At 40.7% G+C, this 18,023-nt stretch overlaps 1 protein-coding gene across 2 annotated transcripts in view; it reads left to right on the top strand.

Annotated features, from left to right (window-relative positions):
* Positions 1 to 18,023, top strand: part of Adamts17 (ADAM metallopeptidase with thrombospondin type 1 motif 17) — a 347,197-nt gene that overhangs the window by 169,990 nt on the left and 159,184 nt on the right. For both annotated transcript variants that reach the window (XM_076848849.2, XM_076848848.2), the window contains exon 9: positions 16,429 to 16,569. In XM_076848849.2, the coding sequence (XP_076704964.1) occupies positions 16,429 to 16,569 (141 nt within the window). The remainder of the gene's footprint in view (positions 1 to 16,428; positions 16,570 to 18,023) is intronic.

The raw sequence follows: 18,023 nt of genomic DNA, 5'->3' as shown, positions 1-18,023 counted from the left end.
TTCTGGTGATGATGGACCAGAGGAAAGAGCAGAGCTCCCAGGGTGCAGCAGCAGCAGTTAGCAGGCACAGAGGAGCAGCAAGGCCCACACTGTCCCCAGGGATTCACAGGTTGTGATCAGACGAGTAGCCAGAGTCTGCAGCTTTAATTCAAGTCTTCAAAGAAAAAAATTTCTGAAGGCACCTTTGCCCTAGGTTGAGCAGGTGTCTGAACCTCCACAGGCCTCCATTTCCTCATCTGTATATTGGGAAATTGATAGTTCCTCCCTCATAACATTGTTAGGAGGATTCAAAAAGAAAATGCCACCTTCTGGCACTGGAACGCCAAGGCATAGGCTCGCTTTTCCCTGCTTCTCCCTTTTAAGTACAGCTAAGTCCTCTGGGAATTATTCAACAGACAGCAATGAAAAGAGAACTGGAAAGAGGGAGGCAGACTGGCCAAGGACCCTGAGGACTTGAGGAAGGACAACATGGTGAGTTCCTTGGGTTTCTTTTTATCTCCCATGTATCCTGGACTGGGCACCTCAAGGCCTACAACCTGGAACTATCAATAATCTTAGACATAAAACACAGGAACAGCATACTCTCCATGGCCAAGGGATGGGAAGGCAAAGCCCAACAAAGACCTACTGTGGATCTCCAACACTCACTCCATAAACACAGTAGGCTTTCCAGTCTACTTGCAGTAGCAGCAGCACCCACCCACCTTGGGCCAACCAAACAGTTGCTCCATGACTGGGACACTGGTGGGTAGTCCAGTCTGCACACAGCAGCTGCAGTGAAACCCTAGTCTCCCTGCCTTGCCACCAGAAGCATAAGGAGACTCAGACTTGGCAGCATCTTCCTTCCTAATCTAGTGCAGCAGGGGGCCTGGCAACCCAGGGAAGTACCTTCAGCCCTAGTGGATGTCACCAGCAGGGACTGAAGAGGATCCCTAGTGACACCAGAAAAAGCAGATCAGAATAACATTGCAGAACTGAAAATGAAATTGTTGTTGGAACTAAAGCTCTCAAAATAGTCCCACACCTACACATTTAACCTAAAATAGTAGATTTAAATAGGCCCCAACTTCCTTAATAAGATGCCTATAGCACAAAATTTAAGACCAAGAATCGATAAATGGGATGGCCTCAAACTAAAAAGTTTCTTCTCAGCAAAAGAAACAATCTGTGAGATGAATAGAGAACCTACATCTTGGGAGCAAATTTTTACCCCTCATACATCAGAGCACTAATCTCTAGAGTATATAAAGAACTCAAAAAGCTAAGCATCAAAAAATCAAATAACCCAATCAATAAATGGGCCAAGGACCTGAACAGACACCTCTCAGAAGAGGATATATAATCAATTGACAAATATATAAAAAAATGTTCATCATCTCTAGCAATTAGAGAAACGCAAATTAAAACTACTCTAAGATACCATCTCACTCCAGTCAGAATGACAGCTATTATGAAGACAAACAACAATAAGTGTTGGCGAGGATGTGGCGGGAAAGCCACACTCATACATTGCTGGTGGGACTGCAAATTGGTGCAGCCAATATGGAAAGCAGTATGGAGATTCCTTGGAAAACTTGAAATGGAACCACCATTTGACCCAGCTATCTCTCTCCTCGGTCTATACCCAAAGGACTTAAAAACAGCATACTACAGAGACACAGCCACATCAATGTTTATAGCTGCACAATTCACAATAGCTAAACTGTGGAACCAACCTAAATGCCCCTTAGTAGATGAGTGGATTACAAAAATGTGGCATATATACACAATGGAATATTACTCAGCAAAAGAGAATAAAATCATGGCATTTGGAGGTAAATGGATGGAATTGGAGAAAATAATGCTAAATGAAGTTAGTCAATCCCCCCAAAACAAATGCAGAATGTTTTCTCTGATATAAAGTGACTGACCCTTAATGGAGTAGGCAGGGGGAGCATAGAGGAATAGATAAACTCTAGATAGGGCAGAGGGGTGGGAGGGAAAGGAAGGGGGCAAGGGGTTAGAAATGATGGTGGAATGTGATGGACATCATTATCCAAAGTACATCTATGAAGACACGAATTTGTGTCAACATACTTTATATGCAAACAGAGATATGAAAAATTGTGCTTTATATATGTAATAAGAATTGTAATGCATTTCCACTGTCATGTATTTAAAAAATAAAATCGATTAAGTATTTAAAAAATAAATAGTATCAAGAGTCGCCTACAATAATAACCAAAGTAATGCAGTATATGGATGAAAATTATTTGTCATACCAGGTCCAGGAAAGTAATAATTTAAGAAAGTCAGTTATCTGGACACCAATGACAGATACAGGAATTAGATGACAATGATTTTAAGCCACGAAAGTGTGCACAATAATTAATTACAAATTTTCTTGAAACAAAAACAGAAAAATCTCAGCAAGGAAATTGAAGTATACAGAACTAGGTGGAAATTATAGAACTGAAGAAAACTATAACAACCACCACAATAAATACCCTTATCGGATGGACTTAGTAATAAAGGGAATAGAATCAGTGAACTTAAAGACATAGCGATATAGTTTTCTCAGTAATAACAGAAAATATACTGAAAAAAAATAAAAGAGATTGAGATATCTGTGGGCTGATTGAAATTTATATTAGGAATCCAGAAGCAGAGGAGAAAGAATGAGAAATCACTAAAAGTATTGAAAGAATCAATGGCTGAAAACTTCCTGTCTTTTTAGTGAAATACATAAATTTACAGATTTAAGACAGATGAACCATAAGTAGGATATACCCTAAAAAAAGTTCACACCCAGACATGAATATTAAACTCCTTAAAATTAAAGAACAAAGAAAATCCTAAAAACAGAAAGAAATAGTGTTGTGCTATGCATTTCTTATCTGAAACCATGGTTTTTCCTTCCTGCTGCAGTGCTAGGGGTCTACCCCAGGGCTGCTCACATGCTAGGCAAGTCTATTAGTTTATTTTGAAATAGGGTCTTGTTTGTTTGCTGAGGCTGGCCTAGAAACTATTTTCTTCGGCTTTGCCTCCTGAGTAGCTGGGATTACAGGTGTGTGCTGCCATGCCTGGTTCAATTTCTAATCTTATGTCCAGAAAAAATGTCTCTTAAGAATAAAGAGGTCATGAAAGACATTCTCAGAAAAGGAAAATCTAATAGAATTTATGGCTAATAGACAAATACTTAAAGAATGGCTGAAGGAAGCTCTCCAAAGAAAATGATTGACAGAAGGAGCCTGGGAACTTCAAAAAGGAATAACAGTAACAAAAGTGGTAAATGTATAACTTCATATTAATAGACTATTCACCTAATTAGGTCTTTAAATTATATTCTATTGAAGCAAAAGTTGAAACATAGAATATATCTGTAGAAAAAAATTACTTCTGACAATTTTAAGAGTGAAGGAGGTAAAAGAATCTAAATAGAGTATTTTAATATTGTATTCAAAGTGGTAAAATGTCAATACTAGTTGTCTGTGAAAGTTATATATGTATATGGTAACACCTAGAACAACAACTGAGACAGTTGTGCAAAGTGATATTCTATAAAACATTAAAGAGTACTATAAATAACATTCATTTAACCCAAGAGAAAGGAATAAAAAAAGAAAAATAGGAAACAAATAATAAAATGGCAAATCTAACTCTGAAGATATTAGTAATTACGCTAAATCATCTGAACATACTCCAATTGCAAGACAATCACAGGCAGAATGGGTTCAAAAGCATGACTCAACTATCTTCTATCTATGGGAAAGTCACTTAAAGCATAATGACACAGGTTAAAAGGAAAAGGGGGGATTATACATGATGAAAACATAAAATTTTATAAAGCAAGAATGGCAATGTGAAAAGGTAGACTTCAGAGGAAAGATAATTACTAGAAGTGAAAAGGAACATTACATAATAAAAAAAAATGTCAACCCCCTAAGCAATTTAAGGAACCCTAAATGAGCACGTACGAAACTATAGAGATTCAGAATTCATAAAACCAAAACTGAGTTGAAAGGAGAAATAGATAAATTCACAGCCTATAGCTGGAGATTTCAACACATCCCTCTCAGCACTTGATAAAGTATTAGGCAGAAAATCAGAAAGGATGTAGAAGACCTGAACTACACTATCAACCAACAGGATCTAGTTAACATTTACAGAACATTCCATCCATCAACAGCAAAATATATGTTCTATTCAAGCTCCCATGGGAGCAAGATAGATCATATTCTGGGCCAAAGATCTTAACAAGTTTAAAAGAATTGAGACCTGTCAAGAGTATTGTCTCTGGCCCATAACGGAGTCAAACAATAAATCGATAACAGAAGGGCAATAGGAAAATCTCCAAAGACTTGGAAATTAAACAACGCACTTCTGAATAATCCATGGATCAAATAAATTTCCATGAAATAAAAAGTACATAGCACTGAATGAAAACGAAAGTACAACTCATCAAAATTTGTGGAATTCAGCTAAAGCAGTGCTAAGAGAGAAGTTTATAACATTAGGCGCTTATATTTGAAAGGAGGAAAGGTTGCAAATCTAAATTACTACCTCAAGGAAGTAGAAAAAGAAGAGCAAATAAACCCAAAGCAAGCAGTAGTAAAGTTAAGAGCAAGAGATAAATGAAAAGGCAGGAAAACAATGGAGAAAATTAATGAAAGACGATGGTTCTATTAAAAATTTATTAACCTCCAATAAGATTGATGAAGATTAAAAGAGAAGAATCATCCTTAATATCAATAACAAAAGGGGCATCATAGATCCTACACCCCCCCAAAGGATAATAAAGAACAGTAACTATGTTCATAAACTGAACAACTAAGAAGAAATGGATGAATTGCTTGAAAACTACAAATTAATAAAACTCAGCATGGTGACATAGATGACCTAAAGAGACCTGTGTCTATTAAAGAAGTTGAGCTTGTAGTTTGAGGAGATAAGTGCATTAACCATTACACAACATTGAAACATCGCACAATACCTCATGAGTATGTACAATTTTTATGTATTTAATGTGTCAGTTTAAAATATTTAAAAACTTAGACTAAAACTTGAAAAGCCTGAAATAAAAGCTCCCCTCAAATCTCCAAGCCAACATGGTTTCACTGAAGAATTTTACCAAACATCCAAAGAAGAATTAACATCAATTTTTTGTAATCTCTTCTGGAAAATAGGAATGAAAGTAGCATTTTCCAATTAATTTTATGAGCCCAATATTCGTCTGATACCACAAGATAGAACACAAGAAAATTGTAGACCAATGTTTCGGGAAAGTTCTTCAACAAAATTTTAGCAAACTGAATACAATAATTTATATGTGTCTACATATCTATCCAGGTAGGTAGATATGAAAATTACTAAACTATGATCAAGTAGGATTCATTTCACACATGCAAGACTGGTTCGGTATCCAGAGGATGAAGAAGACAGTACAGAACCTACCTGTATTTTTCTTTTCAACTTCTAGTGAATCTATAATTATTTCAAAGTTAAAAGAGGAAAGAGACAATGTCTTGGGGAATGTTTAAAAATCCAGAAGTCCAGGCCTCACGCTCGTTACATCACAATTTCTTTGGGTAGAATTTAGGCATCTTATGTTTTTAGAAGAGCTCATTAGGAGATTTCAGCATGCAGCCAAGTTTAAGACCCTGTGCTCACTGTTGGGAGCAGTTTTCATGATCATCCTTCCCCCTCCTCCTCAAGACAACAGCACCAACAGAGCCTTTCCTCTCTGTTGCACACTGTTTGAAGCACTTTGTGTCCGTCACCACATTTCACCATCAGTAGAAATCACTGTTCTTGATTCAGTGCCATCACTAGGGCTCCTTCCCCACTAGGGACCAGTTGGTCTCTGATGATTCTGGACATGTAGACAATGCAGATCTGACTCATCCGTATACAGTGACACTCCTTTTCTTTTGGAAAAGAGCCCAAGGTGTCATGGGTTCTATTTTCTTACCCAGATTTCCTTGACCTTACCTATAACCAAAGAGAAAGCCACTTGAAGGAGAGTGGAGGGGGCAGGTGTTGCTGCAGGTGTGTCTAAGGAGTGCTCTCTTTTCTCAGCAGTGGGGTGAGGTGAGTTGACATGCCTTTCCTGGTTTTTGGTCTTTCAGGTTTCACATTTCTTGTCCTCCCATCTGGAGATGGTCATTTCTAGTTTGGACACATGTGCCATAGTTATGGTACCATTCGGAACCATGTGGAGCAGGGAAGATGGAGAATAATGTGACCCATAGGTCCCCAGGACTTGACCAGCAATTGATGTAGCTCACAGAAAATTCCAGTGCATGAGACATGCTACTGAGCACTGGGTGTTGTGGTTTGGATATGGTTTGCTCCTACCAAAACTCCTGTTGAGACTCAATTCATCAGTGAGGTCATATTGGAGGGGTGGGGCCCAGTGAGAGGTGGAATAAATTAGTGAATAGATTAGTGCCTTTATCATAGAAACACCATATTTGGCCCCCTTTCTCTATTCCGCGTGTGCCTGTTTCCTTTCATTTTCCCTCACCAGAAGCCCACAAGATACAGCCAGTGTATCTCAGATTTCCTGACATCCCGAACTGAGAGCCAAAATAAATCTCTATTCTTTATAAATTAGCCAGTTTCAAGTGTTCTGTAATAGCAACAGAAACCCCAATGAGGATTTGGCTTGACTCAGGAAGAAATTTCAATATAGAAGCAGAGAAGATACACACATATGGCCTCAGCAACATGGTTTGGAAGACAGATCACAAGACAGGACCCAGTCTAGGGGTTCTGTTATCTTGTTTGGGCTGCTGGGTTAATCCAGTTCACAATTTCTTGTGCCATTAAAAAGAAGAGCCAAAAATAAGTGTTTATATTCCTGTGACATTGCAGAGAATGAATGTACAATGGAAATGGAGGGTCAAGAAAAAAAGGAAAGCACTGGAAGTCTTGCCAAGCAATAAGCAGGGCTGGCACATGGCATGCTCTGGGGGTACCATTCACATAGACAAAACTGTCATGCTGAAGCCGGAATTGGTGCTGATGTGATAGAGGTGACAAGGCCACATAAATTTATCCTCAAGGTTAAAGTCTCCATCCTACCCTACACACATTCCCTTACCATCCCTTACAGGACAGCTGCTGTTCTGTGTCTATTTCTCTTTATTCATTGGGGATTGAAATGTTGGTTTTATTTTCCTGAAGAATTAGGATTCTCCTGAAGAACTCAAAATGCAGGAAGAGGGAACTATGGTATTTGTAGATGCATGATCCCTCTCCTGCATTCAATTCAGCAAAATCTCACATCCAAGTTGGAATAGAAGGAAAATCTTTTGGCCTTTTATTGGGGAAAGGGGTGGCCAAAGATAAGGATAGAATGCTGTTTCTTGGACAGCTGTGGTCAGGATCAATTAGTCTCTACTATATCAGGATTGCCAACTTTGTTTCTAATCTATTCTGTCAGCAAAAGTTGAAATCAGACATTTAAATAAAGGCCAATGTCAAAGTTCTTTTTGAAATAACTATTTCTGATTCCTATTTCACTGTGAAGGTGCAATCGAGTTGTTCTAGGGCTGGGATGCCTGTGGCTGGAATGCAAGAGGGCTTTGGCAGGTGGGCAGATGCTGGAACTTGGAGGCATCTTTGCTGCCTTTTCCCTGGGGCCACACATTCTGAAAGATATGGGACCTGCCGGAACCACCCTTTCTTGACACCAGGAGGCTTTTTGTCTGGAACACCTTTTACATCTCAGATGAGATTTTGTGGGCAGGGCCTCTTTTCCTGTTTTAATAACCCGTTATCAACTACAAAGTTGCCGCTAGCAAAAATATCAATTATCGCTTATGCAAGACTTGGCATTACTTGAAACCACATTCCATCCTCGGAACATGATAGTTGCTTTGAGCCAAAATCCAGAGAGGGTTTGAGGACAAGTTGTGTACACAATCATTAAGTGGGCCAAAAGAATATATTTTTATCCTGTAAATTGAATGCCAGTTAAGCAGTAGTGATTACTGCAAGAAGCTGTAATTTATACTAGGGGAAGTGAAGATTTTTTTAAAGATAAAAAGTATTGCTTAAGAACAGCTTCAAAAAATAAAAAGAGTGAGAGAATGAAAGAAATACCAGTAACAAAGCCCCCAAAGACTCAGCTGCATGGAAATTTTAAAAAGAAAGCCTTTGTTAGAAAAACAGTTTATCTGTATAATACCCAGGATACTTGAAAAAGAGTCACATAAGCTAGTGTGGCCATACACTGCATGGAGACTTTGCAGTCAGTCAGTGGTCAGTATGGACCATATATGTGACAGTGGTCCCGTAAAATTATATGGCCTAGTGATGTGCAGCCATCTTAACTTGTGTAAGTACACTCTATGATGTTCTCACAGTAGCAGACGTGTAACAGAATGTGTTATGATTCGGCCTAATGATGCGTCTCTCAGAATGGGTCCCCATTGTTAAGCAGCACCCGACTATATTTAATAATATAGCAGTGTTATTACAGTTCCTGAACTTTTTCTGCTCCTTAGACTATTTACCATCAGGCTGGACTACATGGGCAGCATTTGGGGCTTGTATTTTGAGTGCATCCAGAAACTGCCAACACTAATGTCCTCCCTGGTCTCATCCAGAAATCTGACAATCTGGGCAGAAATAACAGTCTGAATTTTGACTTTGACTAAACAAGAAGTGGTGGTTATAAATCTTGTGTTGTTTGGCTAAAATCTCGGTGAGAATTCTTGTCATTGGCTATCAACTTGTACTTTGCTTTGGACCTTGTGGGCAAAAAGGGAGAGATCAAATGGGGACATGAGAAAGATCTCAAATATTTGAACTCTGTTGCATCACCAAGAGGGGTTGATCAGTGGTTGCTAAGATGGCAGGCTGGGATCTGTGTCTGGAAGCTGCACAAAGGCAGGTCTCAGCTCAGAATAGGAAAGAGTGGTGGTGCTGGCTCTACCTGGGGTATTCATAGGCAGCCTGTTTCTAGAGGAGACGTTCTTGGCCCCAGTGGTACACTAGCACACCTGGGAGCCCCTCCTCACAGATCCTGGTCAAGAGTACGCCGCAGGTATTTGTAGCTTTGGCAGGTGGGCTTTCCAGGTGATTCTTACCTGATCAACCAGGGCTGATGACCTATTAGGGGTGCTTACTAGTATGAAGAATTCCTTATCAGTCATGGTTCTTGAGGTCTGCTTGGCTGCTGTGTTGGTCGGCTTTGTGTGACTGTAACTAATATCTGAAATAATCAACTTAAAGGGAGGAAAGGTCTATTTTGGCTCATGGTTTCAGAGTCTAGTCCATGGTTGCTTGGCCCCATTCTTTTGGTCCTGTGGTGAGGCAGCCCATCCTGGCAGGAGCAGGTGATAGAGCAAGCTGCTCACCTCCTGGATGGGAAGTGAGGAGGAAGAGCTGGGCTCCTCTTTCCCCTTCATGGGCACACCTCCAGTGACAAGAAGAACTCCTACTAGGTCCCACTTCTAAGAGTATCTTCAACCTCTCAATATCCCCTAGCTGGGGGCCAATCCTTTATGTAACTTATGGGCCTTTGGGGGGGACATTCCAGATCTAAACTACAACAGCCTCACCAGCAGCTTCAGCATTAATTGGGAACATAATAGAAGTGGGAATCTTCATTCCTCCGGCTCAGATACCATGTGCAATGCCTGAATCAGAAACTGGGGTGAGGCCAGCAATCTGAATTTTCACACCCGGGGGTGTCTAGTGTTCGTTGAAGTTTGAACACCACCAGTCTGTGCTGTAGTAGTGGTTCTCAAACTTTGGTGGATGTTACAGTCACCTGGGAGCTCTTAAACTTTCAGAGACCTAAGTCATGCTTCCTGCCAATGGAATCAGAACCTCTGGTGCCAGAAATTAGTCACCAGTGCTTTCTAAAATCTTCTAGGAGATTCCATCGTGTATCCACTTTTGAAAAACTAATGCATTATAGAAACAGAGGTAGGTTCCTCTTGTTCTTAGTATTCTACTATTTGCCTTTGAAATTCTGTCCTGACTCCCTCATTTTGTGTTGCATTAGGACATAAGTTGCCTCAGAGCCTTGAAGGAATGCTAAAGTCCCCACTAGAACTCTGATTCTGCTGGGAGATGTGGCTGCTTGCTTCTGGCTTCTTATGTACTCAGGGGAGAGGGCTTACCAGGATTCCATGCTGAGGTGGTGCTCTCGGGCGCAGCCAGCCACTTCAGGAACATGGGCACAGAGACGTCATTCCATGGGAGAAAAACCTTTTAAGGGAAGTTGTTAGACATGGCCAAACTGTTTTGGTCTTGTTTGGTCTGCGGGTTCCATCAGTTTCCACACACTCACCAGCCCCTTCAGTGTGGTTATCTCTGGGTCTGCTCTGAGGAGGTTCCGGACTTCTGGGGTGTGAAGAATGACAAATCCCGCTTTCATGTTGGCTCTGAGAGGCCTCAAGAGGGACTTCTGGTGGTCAGGAGTTCAGTCTGGAGGGCTCCCTCTCAGGCATCAAGGGCCACTGCAGGAAGGAAGAGACATGACAACTGGACCTTTGAGCAGACAGGAGTTCCAGATGGACAAAGGGCATGAGCACAAGCCCCGGCTCCTGGGGTATTGAGGGATTTGGCAGGGGTGGGGTCCCTCTCTGCCCTCTGATGCGCATCTCAGTCCTGGAGTGGGGGTGGAGAAGTACACACTCCCATCCCTGTCCCTTCCCTAGCCCTCTGACAGGAGGGAAAAAGCAGAGACCAAATAACTAGACCATAAAGCCCCTCCTTGTGTGTGGCTTTAGGAAAGGAAGGGGGTAATGGTCATTAGGCGCAGGAAGCAGCCTGTCCTTAGAATTTCTACTGCCTGGAGCATCCTGTGCCCTTTGATGTCCCTGAGAGGTCTTTGAACTTTGGGAAGCAGCAGATTCCCTCTTAGCTGCAACCCCTCCTGTAGGTCAGCTAATCCCCTCCTCTGCACTGGCCTTTGAAGGGGAGAGGAAATGCTGGGGGCTGGTTTCCAATGCCCATTAAGAAAAGCTGCCCCTAGAAGAATTGATCTCAGCAGTTCCCTCTGAGGAGGCAGCAGGAGCCTAGGAAGCTAGAGGCGTGGATTTCATCATATATCCCTTGGTATCCTTTAAATTTTTACCATGCCCTTATTTTTAACTACTAATTAAATTAATGAGGGCCAGAACCCAAGCCATTCCCCATTGGCTGAGACAAACCTTCCCTGAGAAATCTAGCTGTTGGTACTATTTGTTAGTGGGAAGATTATTAAATAAGATTCTCAGGACTTGAAATTGCCAAGTCTAGGTGGAATTGAAATTAATCTCATCTGGTTAAGGCATATTGATGGTTAAAAATAATGATTATCTTTTTTTTTTTTTTTTTTGGAGGGTTGGTGTTTCTTTATGGGTACAGCAGGGGAAGAATCTGATATAAGACCAACTTATCTAGAGCATTTCTTCTAAATTAATATAGTTTGTCACTTGGTATCTGTGGGGAATTGGTTCCAGGACTCTCCTTGGATACAAAAATGCACAGATACTGAAGTTCCTTAAATAAAATGCTGTAGTGTATGCATAGAACCTATGTGCATCCTTCACTACACCTAAAATCACCTCTAGGGGATTTATGATATGGAATGCCACACAAGGGCTATGTGAGTAGTTGTTGTATTGTTTAGGGAATAATGACAAGAAAGCAGTCTGTATGTATTCAGATGTAGTTTTCTAAATTTTTTTTTTACAAATATTTTCTATCCATGGTTGGGTGAATCTAAACATGTAGAACCCCTGGATGAGGACTGGCCCTATTGCTAGAAGATGTTTTGAGGGGAAAGGCGACTCTGAGGTTTACCAAGTTTCATCCTGAAGTCACGGAAGAGTTCTGAACGACCATGCATTTGATGTCTCTTCTCTCACTCTGTAACCATGCGTGAAGGAAGAGCCTTTGAGGTAGACAGAAGGGGTGGAGCAGTGTAATACTTTCAGAACTCCCTCCAGGGTTCACTTGGGATTTCCAGAAGCAAATACAGAAGTAGCATGTTATTTTGTTTTAAGATAAAATAAACTCAAGGCCATTAAGTTATTATTATGTCTGATACATGTGACACCAGGCCCACCTGTGCCCTCAATCCCACAGACATTTAGAGTTAAAATTACTGTGCATACTTAATGCTACACGTTTTTGTTAAATATATCATTGCCAGAAATAATAGATGCCCTGGGACATAAACCTAAAATAACATGGAATTTTCTGTCAGGTAATCTTTAGTTTAAACTAAAAATAACCTAAGCAGTAGTTTATATAAACCTCAAGTATCGAGACTCTCAGCCCAGTGCTAGTTCATCAAACTGTAAATTTATGAGGCACTTTGTTAGCATTTTAACATTTTCAAAATAGATCAGGCGTGATCTATATTAGAGACAGGCTCTGGAAAGCCAAGAATCCCACTATTGACGGCTAGAACATTCTTCAGGGAAGTCCTCTTCTGAAGGCTGGAAGAGGGAAGTGCTGCTGGTGGATGCAGAATCGCTGACTACACATTCAACTTTTCTGAGCACTTTTGTAACCATCCTGTGAATCTCCTGAGAGACCAGGGCCTCTGGCCAGGAGAGTCCAGAAGTGTGGGGAGAAGAGGCTTTTTCATTTTATAACTAATCTGAAAACCAGAGAAAACTTGGATGTGGTTTCAAGCCTAACGTCCCTATGCCCATGGTGAGACTACCCTCCCAGGGCTTGGGTCTCCTTGGGCTGCCATTTTCCAAAACAACCTTGTTGGGGGGGTGGGGGCGGAACCTGTCTGGTTCAGAAGATTCTGTCTAGGGAAGATGGAAGGTGGTTTTTCAAAGTGCAAAGATAGAATAATTAAACGGTGTATTGATTCACCATAGATTGTGGCCCAGGTTTGGAAAGGTGGGAAAGAGGTTTGAGGGAATTCCTGTAGGTAGAGTTGAGATCCACTAAGGGGTTTAACCACTTCTGAAAATAAGCTTGAATTGCGGCAAGGTCATGTTCAAAATAGGGTCTCTGGTCTGGGATTCAGGTGAGGACTCTGGGGTCTGTGGGTTGCGACCATTGGAAAGAACACTCCTTCTTGCTGAGTAAGGACTGCCCTGCCAAAGCTGGATGGAGACAGAGCAGTTTAACCCATTCCATGCGCAGTAGTTACCCCACATTATAGAGGCTGAAGCCATTTTTCTCATGAGATATTTCTATAATTATCACCATATGGGGATCCACGGAGGTCTCCAGGAGCAGAGGAGACCTCTACTCAGACTTTCTAGGTTCTTGACCACATCATAGAAAAGTGCAAAAAAGAATTTAAGGTTGTGCCAGGTACAAGTACCAGATGAGCAAGAAACTTTTATAAAGGGAACATACTCACTTGGAAACGGGAGTGTGGGAAGTCTCAAGAGCGTGAGTCACCCCATCTCGGTCTGGAGTTTCAGCATTTATGGAGGGCCAGCAGCTACGGGGCTGTGCTGGAGGTGGAGTCAGGGCAGGGTTATGCAGTTTTGTACCAGTTTTCCTTGTGCATTGCCTTGGAATGTTCTAATTATGCTACTTCCTACATCACAAGTCTCTTTAGCATTTTAAATCTCCATCCAGAGGATGCATCTTGCTATTTTAATGATAGGGTCATTTATTGGTCACCACCATCTTTAGTGCATATGCTCCCTATAGCAGTGGTTCCTCCAGCTGCCTTGGGGTTGTCCTGCAGTGTCGTTGCTTTTTCATCAGCCGGTCAGCAAGCTGCAGGCAAGGACTTAGGTACAAGGACATGGGCTGGATTGCTTATGAGTTATTTGCTCTGTGTTCCAACAGTTTATGGGCATTTCTCTTTTGAGACTCAGTGTTCTCTCCATATCCTTAAATTCCTATCTCATAACCTCTACACATTTTGCAGACTTCATTAAAATCCATCAAAAATTTTAAGTCTACCTGTTTGAAAACATCATCACTAGTTTTATTTACTGATATCCAATCAAACCATTCATTCTTGTATAACCTAAATGTACTTTAAAAAACATTCACTTCCCTCAAAACTTAATATGAGATAAATACACACATGCATACATACATACATGTGTACACATACATACATAGCAGAAAAAAAGTGAACATCTGACTTCATTTAACATAGTGTTTTCAAAGCTCATCCATGCTGTTATATATGGAAGAATTTTTCCTTTTAAAGACTGTATAATATTCCATTATATGCATGTAACACATTTATCCATGCATCCATCAGTAGACATTTAGATTGTTTCCACATCTTGACTAATATATCTTTGATCCTGCTTTCACTTCTTTTGATTAAATATCCAGAAGTGAAATTGCTGGATCATGCAGTAGTTCTGTTGTAATTTTTTTGAGGACCTTTGGTACTTTTTCTCCATAGCAGTTACACTACACCATTAGGCATTCCAACCATCAGTGATCAGGCATGCCAATCTCTCCACATCATTACATGTACTTGTCTTTGTTTTTTTTTTTTTTTTTGATGACAAACATAATAAAGGTATGAAGCGATATCTCATTAGGGTTTTGACTTGCATTTCCCTGTTGATTAATGACATTGAGCATCCTTTCATGTACCTGATGTTCATTTGTATGTTATCTTTGGAGAAATGGTTAAGTCAAGTCTTTAATCCATTTTAAAATCAGATTATTATTTTTTTCCTGCTACTGGCTTATAGGAGTTCCTTTGGAGTTTAACCTTTTACAATACGGTAAGTGAAGTGAAGCAATCATGGGAAGAACAAGACTTGTTGATTTCACTTACATGTGATATCTAAAATAGTCAGATTCATGGAATTGAAGAATAGAATGAATGGTGGTTGCCAAGGGCTGAGGAGTGAGCAGTGGAGAGGGGATGGATCAGTGGGCATCAAATTTCAGCTAAGCAAGATAAATAGGTCGAGAGGGCTGCTGCTGTGCATTAAAACTACAGTGAACAATACTGCATTGTATGCTTAAACCCTTAATAGGATAGATATCAAATTTAGTGTTCTTACCACAATAAAGTTTTTAAAAGTAAACCTCAATATAAAAGAAATATACTGAGAGTAAAAGTAAAAAAGAATGTATTTTAGGCGCAAAGAATGAATATCTTTTAAATAACTTTTTATATCTAACAGAATTTTTTTAAACTGAAAGAAAATTGTTTTCCCATGTATTCCATACAAATCATCATTTTCTGTTGTCCACCAAAAAAAAAAGGACAAAAAGTGAGAAATTGCATTGAGAAATAGGACCCTCTTTATTCAGCAAAGCAATTACTAGAAATGTCTAAATTATTTTTATTGGCCAGAATTATCTAATTATTTCTTGGCTCTTCTTTTTACCTTAAGTGGATGGACACCTGACCTCTCAATAGGAGGATCAGCTGGGATTTAACCAGAGATGGTTTTCATTATTCTGATGAGTAGTTTTTTGTTTTTTGTTTTTTTTTGTTTTTATAAGTACCTCTTCTCACAGGCTGGCCTTGATTTGGCGCTATAAATGACAGCTGGTCCACCATTCTTTCTTCTTCTGGTCTATTACCTGCCACTTGAAAAGCAGCTAATATTTTTTATGTGAATCAAAGCATGATTTTTTTTTCCTCCATTGGGATTGTTGGCAAAGAATAGGCATCCTTACACATGAGGTCTCTCCTCTGGGAATCATGAGTCAGCAAACTGTGCTCTCTGTTGCAGTAAACTGCATCTCAGCCCCTCGCAGTGATGGTACGGATATAAACTCTGGTGACTCATTGTTCAGATTACAGCGTGTGGCCCACCATCCATGCCTAGTCACGCATTCTGCTGTCTCTCAGGTCCAGATGGGCAGGGAAGGTGATGGGAATGATCTTGGTGGACCTAGGTATAAAGATATGAAAAAAACAAAAAGCCATGGTTATTTATGAACTTGAAAACTCAAACCCATGACATTTGATAACTGAGTGTGTTGGGTGATTCCCACTGGCCCTTAGCACTGTGACTTATCTCCAAGAAATACCAAACACTTGAACCTCTAATGGAATATTTAGAGTAAGGAAGTCTGATCATCAGAAGTTGAGAGTTTAGGACTGGGGTTGTGGCTCAGCAGTAGAGTGCTCGCCTCATACGTGCGAAACCCTGAGTTCGATCCTCATTACCACATAAAAATAAATAAGTGAAATAAAGGTATTGTTTTCAAGTACAACTAAAAAAATAAATATTAAAAAAAAGGAGTTGAGAGTTTAAGAGCTATAATGTCAGTTAATTATCACAGTTCATTTAAAGATTTTCACTTATTTATATTGTCTCTTTGTTGAATCAGTTTTCTTTCACTTTGTGAGCTAATCACCACTTTATTTCTCTGTAAACTCCCGCTGTGATCTCTGTGAGAGCAGCTATCACCCTATGTCACTTGTACTTAGACTTCAGTGTACATAGTGTGCTTGCACCTGGACCTGGAAATGAGACACCTGTAACATAGTGTTCCTCTCTCCTCCTCCTTCTCTTTGGACAGCTTGGGGATGAACCATGATGATGACCACTCATCCTGTGCTGGCCGGTCCCACATCATGTCGGGCGAGTGGGTAAAAGGCCGGAACCCCAGTGACCTCTCTTGGTCCTCCTGCAGTCGAGATGACCTTGAAAATTTCCTCAAGTAAGCCCTTGAATCATTCTGTAGCATTAGTACAATAGAAAATTCTCCCCAAATGCAAAATGATTAGAGTTCTTTCAGCCTGAAGAGGTGGTCAGTGCAATATCCTATAACAGGCAAATGCTTCCTCCCAAGTGTGCATCTGGTATGACATTGGACACCCAGCAGGTGACCATTAAATAATTATTCAGTGATGGCAACATCAACATAGAGACCCTGGCTTGAAAACCCTCTTCATTTCTTTGCAGTCCTGTGACCATGAGTGGACACCACCTGAGAGGTGCTCCTTGGGTACCGTATGCGGTGTTGACCACTCCCTGGGTGCTGAGGCTGCCTCCCTTGGTGGGGAGTGAATTTGCTGCAGGGTGGGTTTGCTCACCACCTGCTCATGTGGAGACAGGGTGTGTTTATCTCAATGCTACTTTCTTCCTACAAGATGTCTACATCATTCCATTTTTACATTTTCTGTGGAAGAATTGCTCATCTAGTTTCAGATCCTTGTCAAACTGAGTGTACACACAGATCATTCTGGTCATAGAGTGTTGAAACCTTGGGGCTTGGAACGGGAGTGTCGCTCAGGGGTGGTGAACTTATCTGGCACGCATGAGGTCCTGGGTTCAATCCCCAGTCCTGCGGCACATACACACATGCATACAACCTCCCTCCCTCCCTTCCTCAGGGCTGGCTTATAGCATTGATGTGTGTGCCCTGAGTACTTCTCTACTTAGTCATGTTAATCTGTAGAACAGAGGTGAGTCGGTGAATCTCACCTACATGTGCAGCTTTACAGTCCAAGGTATTAAAGTACTCAGGCGATCTAGGGTAAAGCGGCAATGTTTCCTGTTGATGGGGAAATTGCTTAAGTGGTAAACAGGCTTAAAAATGGACCTATTGGTTTTAATATGGTCTACTTCCCCTGAGTGTGTGTTATCATAGAATTTTAGTAAAATGTTATAGCCATGTGATGTTATTTGTTGTACCCAACAGAGTTGGTACAACCAGAGAGTGTGTTTTCATTTGCTCACATACACAGTGCTGGCCTCACTGGTGACAAGTAATGTCTTAGTCTGGGGAAGATGGGCCAGCCTCAGCTATGTGTACTGGCATGCATGCAATTTTCAAGAATTTTGGCAAGTTACTGGGTTTTCCTTTTAATACCATCTGCCTTGCTTTAGGAATGGAGGTGGGGGGAAGCATTAAAGTATTTTTGACCCTCTAATAAAGCTTCCTTTTTAGAAATATACCTCTCATTGTAAGTAAGCATTTCTGTTCTGATTGAAATCCTGAAGTCCTCCGTAGAGTGTACCACTGGCCAGCCTTTGGTGGCAGCAGCAGGTGTAGTCAGGTGAGACAGCTGCCTTGTCCCTACAAATCTTTGAAAGAGAATTTGTGAAGTTGGAAATAAGTACTTTGATTTTATTTAAATTATGCTTGTTCTTTATTCATAGTAACTTTTG

The sequence above is a fragment of the Callospermophilus lateralis genome, chromosome 3 (genome assembly GCF_048772815.1).
Source record: "Callospermophilus lateralis isolate mCalLat2 chromosome 3, mCalLat2.hap1, whole genome shotgun sequence".
NCBI lineage: Eukaryota > Metazoa > Chordata > Mammalia > Rodentia > Sciuridae > Callospermophilus > Callospermophilus lateralis.
This window is presented reverse-complemented; position numbering and strand designations above follow the sequence as displayed.